At 44.8% G+C, this 11,920-nt stretch overlaps 1 protein-coding gene across 1 annotated transcript in view; it reads left to right on the forward strand.

The window, feature by feature from the left end:
* The first annotated feature begins 2,689 nt into the window (after window positions 1–2,689).
* PRR5L (proline rich 5 like) overlaps window positions 2,690–11,920 on the forward strand; it is an 87,157-nt gene continuing 77,926 nt past the window's right edge. Inside the window, exons 1-2 of the mRNA XM_006883763.1 lie at window positions 2,690–2,853; window positions 4,367–4,447. Of these exons, the coding sequence (XP_006883825.1) occupies window positions 2,690–2,853; window positions 4,367–4,447 (245 nt within the window). The remainder of the gene's footprint in view (window positions 2,854–4,366; window positions 4,448–11,920) is intronic.

The following is an 11,920-nucleotide window of genomic DNA, read 5'->3' on the forward strand; positions in this document are numbered from 1 at the left end:
TCTCTGATGTGGTGAAGAAAAAAACACACCAAAAAAAACAACAAAACAACCCCAAATGTGAAATAGAAACCCACGCTCACCTTGCTTATCAAGTAATCTGATGCTCTCTGAGAGGGCCTGATGGGGGAGGTGAAAAATGAGTGAGAGGCAGCTTGATGCTCTTTATTCTGCCTTCACGGAGCCTGTGGGAGCTGCGTTCCTTGTCCTTTACACTGGTCACGAAAAGGGGGACAGGCTGCTGTGTGCTTCCCCACATCCTCCGATGGCTTGGAGTGCAGTCCTGGGAGACTTCCTCAGGTATAGAGGCTGAGGAGAACCAATGCCCAGGCTTTCTCCTCCAGCACATATGGTTGCTTTGGCAGGAAGGTAGAAGGTCAACACACCCAGAAAGATCCTTTCTCCTCACCTTTCCACTTCCCTGTACAAGTGGGAGGCAGCTTTGTCACCCTGGGTTTAAGATCCTCATAAAAGGAGTTAATATCCTGTAATTACATAGATGACTTGCACTTAGCAGGCCCATTTAAAGAAGGGCAGGGAAATGGATCGTGTCTTAAGAGAGTGACCTTTACTGGGCAAGTTGACTTCCCAAACCTGCCAATTGAAGAATTCTGAAGGGATTGTCCTTGGTTTTATTTCTTCTTTGCCTCGTTCATTGATTTGGGTACATCTTCCCCAGTTCCTCTAGTACTTGCAGAGTTCTTGAAACTCCTTGGAATTTACCAGGCCTGTTAAAACTTCCCCAGCATGTACGTGATACATTTCAGTAACTCTTGGCACTTTCTGAGCCAGGGATGGAGGCACAGAAATAGAGACCACAAAAGAAAATCAAACTCACAAATCCGTTTTTAAAAAAACATTAAGAGGCCTGACAAGCTGGTTGGGTTTGTTTTTTTTTTTTTGTTTTCTTTTAGCTATCGATATTATAAGTTCACAGGAACTTGGGTGACATAGGTTGGCTTGTAATCAGCTGCTAACTGAAAGGTTAGTGGTTCAAAACCACACGGCTGCTCTGTGGGTAGAAAGACCTAGAAAACTGCTCTATTGCTGTATGCCCACAAGTCAGCTTTGACTCCTGCCAAGCTTTGTGATAGGGAAGAACGGCCTCATAGGTTTCATAGATTGTATTCTGTGGAGCCACTGTATGGGTTTGAACCACCAACCTTTTTGTTACTAGCCAAGCACTTAACCATTTCACTTTTAGTATTTTTCTGTAAATACTGTAGGCAAGAAAGCCTTATAAGACATTTCTCCTCTGAAATGAAAGAGTGTATAAAACACAGTGTATACGAATGAAACATACTGTAAAGGTATTATTATATGAAAATCAATAGAAATATTTTTAAAAAGACATTTCTCCTCTGTAACACATGGGATCCTTATGAATCAGAATCTCTTCAACAATCTATGCTTGTCTTGTGTGGTTTTTTAAAAAAGTTACAAGTTCATTCTCATTGCTATTGTGAGCACCTTTCTCCCACTATTAAAGCAATTTCTTGGTGCCTAATTCTTCCAACCAGAGCAGCATATTTAATTTGGACAACTCTCTTCAAATGCCCTAGTTGTGAATTCAAAACCTCCCTCTGCAAAGTAAAAGGTTGACATTTTTGGCTAGAATAATACTTTGTACTTTAGAGTGGTTTGGGGTGATGTAGGTGTCTTTAGGATGGCAGTGTTTAAGCAGTTGGATACTAACTGAAAGATTGATGGTTCAAACCCACCAGCTACTCAGGAGAAACACATGGTAGTCTGCTTGTGCAAAGGGTTGTCGTTGTCATTACGTGCTTTTGAGAAGGCTCTGACTCACAGCGGCCCTGTGTGCAGGAAGTTGAAACCCTGCTCCGTTGGGCACTATCCCCGTTCCTTGCTGTGCTTAAGCCCGTGGTTGGAGTCACGGTGTCCTTCCATTTCCTTCAGGGTCTTCCTCTCCTTCACTGACCTGCTTTTCCCAGCATCGTGTCCTTTTCCAAGAACTGGTCCATCCTCATAACCTGCCTGAAGGACTCCAGGTGAAGTGTCACCATCCCTGCCTCCAGGGAGCGCCTTGGCTGCACTTCTCCCCAAACAGACATATTTCTTCTCAGCAACCCAGCACGCTTTGTCGAGGTCACAATGTAAAAGCATCAGTTCTGTTTTGGTGTTCCTTATTCATTGTCTGATTTTTACAAGCATTTGAAACAATTGAAAATACTGTCATTTGAGCAGGGCTCGCCTTCGTCTTTAAACTGACATTCATTTTATTTATTAACTTTTTAAAAAATTGTGTTCTATACAGTCCGTCATTTACTATATATTTCATTCATTTATATTGTGGGTATAACCCTTGAATGAGAATTTGCTGGAATCGGTTCCAAGGACAGCTGAGGACGTGCTTTTCTGTAAGATTGACTTCCATTTGGCCACATTGACACTGCCTTCCCACTTTGGGGTGCCGCACTGTTGAGGCCTACAGAACCTTGTACATGAGGATTCTCGAGGAGGGATGACATTATTGCTGGGTCCCTGAGTTCTTCCTCCAAGACGTGGTCTGCTCAGCTCAATAAAAGCTGTCTTCTCTTTCAGGTGTTGGCTCACGCTGTGGTTTTAGGAAGGCTCAAAGACCAGAAGGCAGCCCTGGGCGGTGAAGAAGCCGTTACCTTGGGCCGTTGGAACCTTCTGGTCAAGAGGAGCAGCTGTCCCTGCACCTGGACTTATGACCCGCGGCCTCCCTCCCAGCCTGCCCAGCGAGCTCCCCAAAATGGGCTCCTTCCGCAGGCCCAGGCCTCGCTTCATGAGCTCCCCGGTGCTCAGCGACCTGCCACGATTCCAGGCCACCCGGCAGGCAATGCAGCTGGGCTCCAACTCTGCCTGGAACAGGTAAGGGAGGCCTATGGGCGTCTGGCCAGGAGGTAGCTGCTGCTGCCGGGCATGCTGCAGGTTTCTAGCTGGTTCATTCCAGTTCAACACCCTGCTAAGAATTTGCATGCCCACCTCTTCACCCGCTCACTCCACTGAGTGTGTTCCTGTGGAGCTCAGCTCTACTCTAACACACGTGGACTGTCGTGAGGAAGAGTCAACTTGCAGTCACTGCTGGTGGTGGTGGATAATGCTGGCCTCACAGTGCCATGAAACCCACTCCTTTGAGTTGATTCTAGCTCATGGAAACCCCTCCCTGGATTTCCAAGGCTAGCAGAGCGGGAGAAGACTTCCCATCTTACCCCCATGGAGTTGAAGGTGGATTCACAGAGAAACATAACCTTTGGGTTGGCGGTGCAACTAGCTGTGGGCCAGAGCTTCCTTCTCCACCCCAGACACACTGACTACGCCTCCACCACAGAACGTTACTCTCAGACAGTTAACAAATCTTTGTGTATGTGTAAGAACAGCCTGTACCTTTTACCAGGGGGGAGACCGCAAAGGGGAATGGAAGGCTGCTTCATGTGAAATTCTTCCAAGAAAAGAGCTACCAAAAAGAAATAGTCTCCAAAAGTTAAATATAGCCTTTCTACAAAGACGCCACCGAAAGCGAAGAAGGAAGCCCCTGCCCCTCCCAAAACTGAAGCCAAAGCAAAGGCATGAAAGGCCAAGAAGGCAGTCCTGAAGGGCGTCCACAGCCATTCCTTGGGAGAAAGATCACCAGTGTCTTCCCATAAAGAAACCCCATGGACCGCAGCCACGATTTGGAATCTCCTCAATGGTAGCACCTAGGAGAGGCCATTACTTGGAAAGAGACATCATGCTTGGAAAGATGGAGCATCAGCGAGGAGAGGAAGACCTGCCACGAGACTGAATGACACAGTGACTGCAGCAATGAGCACTAATGTCTCAGAGATGATGAGAACGGCACAGGATAGGGCAGGGGTCAGGTTGGCTGTTCATAGGGTCACTATGAGTCGGACTCAACAGCGCTTAGCAACAACCACAAAGGCTTCTGATTTATATGTATGTTTTACTACAGCTTGTTTAAAGAGGCAAAGAAATATCTTTTCGTGTTAGCTGCTGGCCACCAGCCTGCTTTGTGAAGACAGTGAAGGAACCTGTCTGATTCCTGTTTGTAGTCACTGCCGTCTTGAATCATTCAGATCTCAGTTGCCGGACACGTAGTTTGTTCAGCAGTCCCGCACTTTGATGATTGCCACTCGCCAGTGCGGCAACCACAGGGTCAAGGGAAGAAAACTTGCTGACCTATGAGAACACAATACCTACTCTTGTGCTCCTTCACCTTCAGTCTTCCTTCCTCTCCACGGACCCTGGCAGGAAAGGGTGGATTCTGGGATTGAACTCATGACTGGCTGTGGCCTGGGCTTCCTGACCCTCCCACTAGCCTTCAGCCCAGTACTATGTGCCGAGATGGGCTTCTAACCAGAGTTTAATTTCTCTTTCCCCACAGTGTCCAGACTGCTGTAATTAATGTCTTCAAAGGAGGCGGCTTGCAAAGCAACGAGCTCTATGCCCTGAACGAAAACATCAGGTAGGAGGGCAAATGGAAACAGAGGGGCTGCACCTCCAGGAGTCTTTTATCTAAAGCTATTCTCTGATTGGTTTGTGTTGCTTTGCTACAGGCTGTTATGTTATTCTTATGGTAGTTGAGTTCTGAGCCCCTTTTCTGTATGCTTTTGACCTAGGGGTCATCCATCCATTTGTTTATGTATATAGCGTGTACATGTGTGTGATGTGGTCAGGTGGATGGTTGATATTGCTATTAGCTGCTGTCCAGTGACCACCTGGTTCAGTGCTTAACAGGGTGAAGCATTGCTGCTCCTCCCCCACTCTTGTGGTTGGCTGTGGTGGGGCCATTGGAAGCTGTAGGATTTTCATTACCTGTTTTTTACAAGTAGATCACCAGGTCTTAATTCTTAGTCCATCATAGTCTAGAAGCTCTTTTGAAACTTCTCAATCATCATCATCCTAACAATATGCAAACTTCCACAGACAGACAGTTGGTACTTGGACATAAAGTACGTAGGCTGGGAATTGAACCTGGGTCTACCTCCTAGAAGGTTATCATTCTACCTCTGAGCCACCATCAATGTCCCCATTGATGTTGCTGTTCTTTTAAGAACAATTGAGTTGGCTCTGACTCATGGTAACCCCACACACAACAGAATCAAACCCTGCCCAATTCTACAACACCCTCACGACTTCAGCCGTGCCTCAGAGCATTGTTGCAGCCACTATGTCAGCCTGCCTCATTGAGGGTCCTCCTCTCCTGAGCTGACCCTCTTAGTCCTTCTTCAGAGACTAGCCCCTTCTGAGAATTTCACTAGAGTGTGAGGTGTTACTTCACCATCCTAGCTTCTGAGAAGCATGATTCCAGGACAGATTTGATAGATGGTTGCTGTTATTTATTCTCTGCTTCTGCATTAGGGAAGTAGCCGTGGTGGGACAAGTTAGTGCTAAGCTAACTAAAAAGTTGTTGGTTTGAACCTTTCAAGTGGCTCCTCGGGAGAAAAGACCTGGGAATCTTATTTTGTAAGGACTACAGCCTAGAAAGCTCCACGAGAAAACTCAGTTGCATAAAGTCGATCTGAATAAACATCAACCCAGCATCTAACAACAGTATGTCTTAGTCACCACATTAGACATAACCTTTGTTACTTCACTCATTCACCCACTCGTTGCATCAGAAACAACCCATAGCTGATCCTCCAGCCAGTTTCTGGACCAATCAGAAGGCAGGAGATTTCCCGTCCTTCTCCCGGAGCCCTGGAGAGTTCAAACCTCCAGAGAGGAGTGGGCTTGGAGTTAGCTGCCTGTGTCCACACCGAAAGGGCTCTTTCTTGGTTACTTGTTAAGTTCCGTCGTGACTACGACCAGTAGCAGCCTCTGAACAGATCTGAACCTGCCCCATCGTCACATCGCTGATGTGCTCCCACCTGTTGTTAGGGCCACTGTGTCAGTCTGTCGTGTTGAGGATCTTCCTCTCTTCCTCTGACCCTCCACTTTTCTCAGCATGATGTCTTTTTCCAAGGCCTGCACCCTCTGGCAGCACTCACTAATACAGGCTCGTCAGCATAATCAGAACTGCAGTTGTTCGCTTACTGTTTTTTTGCTGTTAGGTACTGTCAGGTCAAGCAAGACCCATAGACTCATAGTGACCTATGAACAACATACCTGAACCTTGGCCTGTCTTGTGTCATCTGCCTCATTTCTGACATACGTGAGCCCATTGCTGTAGTCCCTTACTGTCAATCCATACATTTCTTAGTGCTGCTTTACACATGGGTAGTTTTGAAGAACAGAAGTTTATTTTCTCAGAATTCTGGAGTTACCAGTCAGGATCTCAGCTGTCTTTCTTCCCTCTTTGTTGAAATCCCTGACTGTTTCTTACCTCTATGGGTCACACAGAGTCTTCTGTGTTTGATCTGTTCTTTTCATAACTAAAAGGTGATAAGGTTTTAAATACAACCTATCCTGGTGTGATCTCATTAGCAGACAAAGAAAAACCTGTTTCCAGACAATGTTGCGTCTACAGCTATGGGACTGGGATTCTTGCACATATTTGGAGACCTCCATAGTGGTTCAAATACACCAGTTGCTCTGAAGAAGAAAGAGGGTTTCCTAAGTCTCCTCCAGTGTGATTCTGAAAACCCACTAAGAGTCAAGTAGGTTCCAACTTGATGACAGTGGGTTGTTGGTTGGATACAGTAGGCACCAGAGAGCTCTGGGCATCAGACACCAAGGACATCATGCTTGGAAGGTGAGGGGGTCAGTGCAGGAGAGGAAGACCCGAAATGAGATGAATCCAAACCCTGGAGACGTGCAGCCTTTTGGTGCAACACTGTAATAGACCCCATAGTTTCACCAGAAGCTTCTGATAGTTCATGATCATATTGAATCTTCTTGGCCCACCCCATAAGTCAAGGGCATCCCTCCTTTGATATTCCTGCCACATGCATATTCAAAATAGGCTCTGACACATGCTAATTACTGGGTCCTCATCCTCATCGTTGTCAATAGGCTTGGAAAATTCAAACCTCCATAAGACATGGTTCTTGGCTTTGAGGAAATTATTATCTTCTGGAATCTTCTTGGTAAAGAAATAACTGCTTTTAATGTGCTAGTTCACTCAGTCATTCACTTACTCATTCATCCAGATTCAATCATTCACTTACTCATTCATCCAGATTCAATCATTCACTTACTCATTCATCCAGCAAATATTTGAGTACCCCTCTGTTACACCTTCAAGGAGGTGGATCCATGCAGTGACTGTAACGACACAGTAACACACAGCAGAGACTGTGAAGACAGTAATAAGACTGGGCAGGGTTAGGGTTAGAATCACCTTGATGGTACCTAATAGCAACAACAGCCGTTGGCCTGGCAATGGGGAGACAATGATAAACAAAGGCCAGACATGGACCTTGACCTTCTGGAATTTATATTCAGATGACACAACCCAGCTCGCTGAAACTGAGGAGGACTTGAAGCGCCTGCTGCAGAGGGTCAAGGACTGCAGCCTCCAATATGGACTGAGGCTCAATGTCAAGAAGACAAAGATTCTCTCACCACTGGACCAATTGGCAGCATCAGGATGGATGGCAAAGAGATTGAGATTGTTCACAGCTTTAGTTTGCTCGGCTCCACAGTCAACACTCTCAGCACCAGTAGCCAGGAAATTAAAAGATGTATTGTGATGGGAAAGGCTGCTGTTAGGGACCTCTCCAAAGTACTGAAGAGCAAAGGTGTCTCTCTGGAGACTAAGGTGCGTCTGATACAGGCCATGGTCTTTGCAATCACTTGTTATGCTTCAGCGAGTCAGACAGTGACTAGGGAGAATAGAAGGAAAATTGATGCCTTTGAGCTGTTGTGCTGGAGAAGAGTATTGAGGATACCATGGACTGCCAGGAAAACAAACAGATTCATCCTGGAAAGGGTCAAACCGGGTGTCTCCTTGGAGGCAAGGATTCTGAGGATCCATCTAACATACTTTGGACATGTTGTGAGGAAGGACTGGTCCTTGGAGAGGGACATCATGCTTGGTAAGGTGGAGGGACAGCCCAGGAGGGGAAGGCCCTCTATGAAGTGGATTGATTCAGTGACTGGGTTAATCGGGATGGGAGTGTCCGAGACGGTGTGATTGGCACAGGACAGAGCAGAGTTTAGGGCTGTTGTACATAGGGTTGCTACGAGTCGCAAGCAACTCGACGGCACATAACAACAACAACAACAACAACAGAAGAGATCATCATTAATCAACTAATCACACAAGTAAATATAAAAGTGCAATTGTAGTAACAGCTACAATGCAGGTGTTGATAATGAAAGTATATTCTAGGATGACAAGTATATGAATGTTCATGATGAAAGTCTACTGTAGGATGGCAAATTCTTGCCAGAGAGGCCAGGAGTGGTGGATGGAATGGATGGAATGCATGTGCTATGATCATATGGGTCAGTAGGAAATAATCAAGTTTAAGAGGACTCTGCATGGAGGAAATTTCAGGTGCAGAGATCCTGTGGGGGCAGCAAGGAATGGAAAGAAGGCCCATGAGAATAGAACCCCATGGTTTAGTAGCAGTGTGGTTTGGTTTGTGTTTTGATGAAATTAGGGCAAAGGGGTAGACAGAGCCCAGAACATCAAGTTTCCTTATTGCTGTAAGACTTTAGTACCCTGCTGATTTGCCTTCAATGTGTTAAGTGCAGAGTATCAAGACTTGAGGTCCAACCTTAGAGCAGAACAATAAACAAGACTACTGTTTAATCCTGTTTACATTTAGTTAAGGCCTATTTTAAAGGTCAGTGAGGTATTTTAGAATCTGTGCTTTCATGAGAATCTTTAAAGCTCTTAAGCAAACAGAATTGGGTTAGAATTTGTATTTGTCCTTGAATTCTGTATGATAGTTATGTAAAGAAGGAGAATGGAGACCATCTAATCCAAGGCTTCACTTTAATGATGAGGCAGTTGAGGTCCCAAGGACTTGTGGAACACGAGTGATGCTGGGACAGCTAACCCCTGAGTCTCACACATGGTTTTACTGCACAAGTTAAGAGCCTGGCCTTTTCATGAAGATTTCTAGTTCACAGTAGAAGTACAAATAAACACAAAGGTGACTCCAGAAATTGCTCATTGTTTCTCACTTCAGGAACGCCATCCTGAAAATAAACTTAAAAGCATTGTTTGCAGGCAGCTAGGAAGGGTGCAGGCCATGCCAGACTTCACCAGCCCCTTTCGCTCAGGAACTGCTAACCCAGACACCTTTGGGTGCCAAGTGGGTCCTCTGAGTGAGTTAAGCCAGCCAGTGTGCACCGTAGCAACTTGGAGTGTTCAGCCTCCATCCAAGGAGGCTCGCTCTGCCAGAATGTGCATGCAGTAATTGCACTGTATTTCTCTGGAAGAGCTGCAATTTGAGATTTTTGTCTTGTGAAGTTCCCTACCTTTGGCAGTAATTAATTTTATTTTTGCACACATCAAGTGTTTGCACATCCAACACAGTGATACTGATTACACTCTTTGAGCTGTGCAACCATCACCTAATGCTTCTCTAACACCAGGGAGACGTGGCATAAACTGAGCAATGGAAGATGTTGACTAGTGAGACTTGCTGGCCGCTACACCCTCTCCTTGACATCTGCCACTGGATTTGTTCTTATAAATGACTTTGTGGCAGGAGTTGCATCAGTGATGGTCAACTGATGTACCAGAGGGTGCATACTGCTGGCAAGTCAATCACAACTCACAGCATCCCTGTGGAGCAGGGGAGAACTGGCCCCTCTCTTTTAAGGGACCTCTGGGTGGAGTTGAACCTCCAGCCTTTTCTGTTAGCAGTCAGCACGTTACCCATATGCACCACCCAGGGACTTTGAGTTAGTAGTAGAAATTTACAGATATGAACATGGTGGTTAAGTAAAACTAAGCAACTTGTCTAAGGCCGGAAAACTGTCAGTGATGGGGTGGGATCGGAACTCTTCCTTAAAATGGACACCAGAGCCCATTGTGTTACATCACAGTGTCAGGGAGAGAGGACTTGGGTTGAGATGTGTTAAAATCAGTGCTGGTTAAACTCTCTTTTTCATGCCCTGATTGCCTTTATGTGTCCTGTAAGCCCATCTGGAATCACAACATCCCGGAGGCAGACAGCATTCCCCTCAAACCTCTTCTCCCGCGTGGGGTACTTCGGGAGTACTACTGTATGTGTGTCTGTTTTAAATTATCTTCAGAATGGTGGAGTGTGCAGATGGGCGGGGCTTGGAACTAATAAGCTTAGATGTGAATTGAGCATAGAAATTACTAAATGGTTTAGAAGCCAGTGATTCCAGCACCCATGCTTCTGGACTTTTTCATCCTCTCACAGGCTCTAATACAGTCGTTAGGAAGGACATAGGCTTTCTGTTACAGATAGCAGTTTTGAGAACGTGAAATGAGTCTCAGTTCCTTCCAGGACCTGCAAGTCTCATTTGAACAAAGCAGTCAGCCTCACACATGCACCCACATCTGCAAGTACCTGCATGGAACCAAGCACAGCTGTCCTTAATCCAGGAGGCCTGGCGGTGCAGTTGTTGGAAACACCCAACTGCGAACCAGAAGGTCAGGTTTGAACCCACCAGTCGCTCAAGGGGAGAAGGATGTGGCCTTCTGCTTCTGTAGAGATTCACAGCCTTGAAAACCCTATGTGCAGTTTCATTCTGTCCCACAGTTGCTTTGAGTGGAAATCGACTTAATGACAGTAGGTTTGGGTTTTGGTTTGGCCCTTATTTCAGTTACTAAAACACTGAAATAAACATACTGCTCTCTGTGGTTACATTTGAGTGTACAGTTGGACTTCATTTTATTCCTTTCTTTTTCCTTTTGGGAGATCTGTTACAGTGTAGGTCTGTAAACACAGAGGATTGAGGCATGATGGGAGGGTGTCTCTGGGAGGAGGGAGAGGGAGGGAGGGAAGGTCAGTAAGAATAGATGGGATTTCCTGGCACAGAAATGCCTTTGTCTTGAAAGTCGACTTAGGAACATGACTCTGTCCACTCTCCTGATCACTCAATCTCCAAAGGCAAAAAATAGAAGAGATAAAAAAGGAAAAAACAGGCTAGATCATTCTCATAACCATCTGTCCATCAGTCATAGTAGCCCTGCTATGGACAAGGAGCTCCTTACCAGGGTCCATGAGATGCTAGCTAGGCCCTAGTTAAGCTGGTTAAGGGACCAGCTTCCTTTTTTTTTTTTATCTCAAGTTTGTTTGGTTTTAATTTCAACATATTTCCACTACTGAAAGCACATAATATCAACAAAAAGTTCAAAAGAAATAAATATTCTGGTCTTTAAAGAGATATTTTATACTAGATTTTCTTTAGATATTTGTTTTCTTGACTGTTGTTTATATGTAAGTTAATTATTAATCAAAGTAAAATGAAATCTTTGACAACTTCAACTTTTTAGCCAGTTTCCAGGATGTTGTTCATTGGTCCATTTGTAAGAAGTTTACTTTTTATTTATGTTAAACTTGTAATCCATTTGAAGACTCTAGTCTTTGATCTTTAGCAAGTGTAAAACAAGTAGAAAACTTTTATTTTTGTTTGATACCATTGAATTGGTTATGACATATAGTGGTCCTATGTATAACAGAGTGAAATATTGTCTGTTTCTGATCATTCTCACAATTATTATTGTACTTGAAACTATTAATGTAGCCATTGTATCAATCTGTCTCTCTGATGGTATTCCTCCATTCCATTGATCCTCTACTTTACTGGGCATAACGGCCTTCTGCAGGGTATAGAGCCTCCTAAAAACATGTCTCAAGTACATGAAACTAAGTCTATTTCACTTCTGTGAAGTGTCCTGGCAGTACTTATTCCAAAACAAATGTATTTGCTTTTCTGGCAGTTCATGTTAAATATTTTTCACTAATGACATTAGTGCCTTTCTGGGAGACAAAGATTAAAAAGCTTTGTCTCACATACTTCAGACATTTTGCTAGAAGAGGCTATTTCTTGGTGAGGTTCA

Source organism: Elephantulus edwardii, unplaced genomic scaffold, assembly GCF_000299155.1.
Source record: "Elephantulus edwardii isolate Elephantulus edwardi_28Jun2011 unplaced genomic scaffold, EleEdw1.0 scaffold00029, whole genome shotgun sequence".
In the NCBI taxonomy this organism is placed as follows: Eukaryota; Metazoa; Chordata; class Mammalia; order Macroscelidea; family Macroscelididae; genus Elephantulus; species Elephantulus edwardii.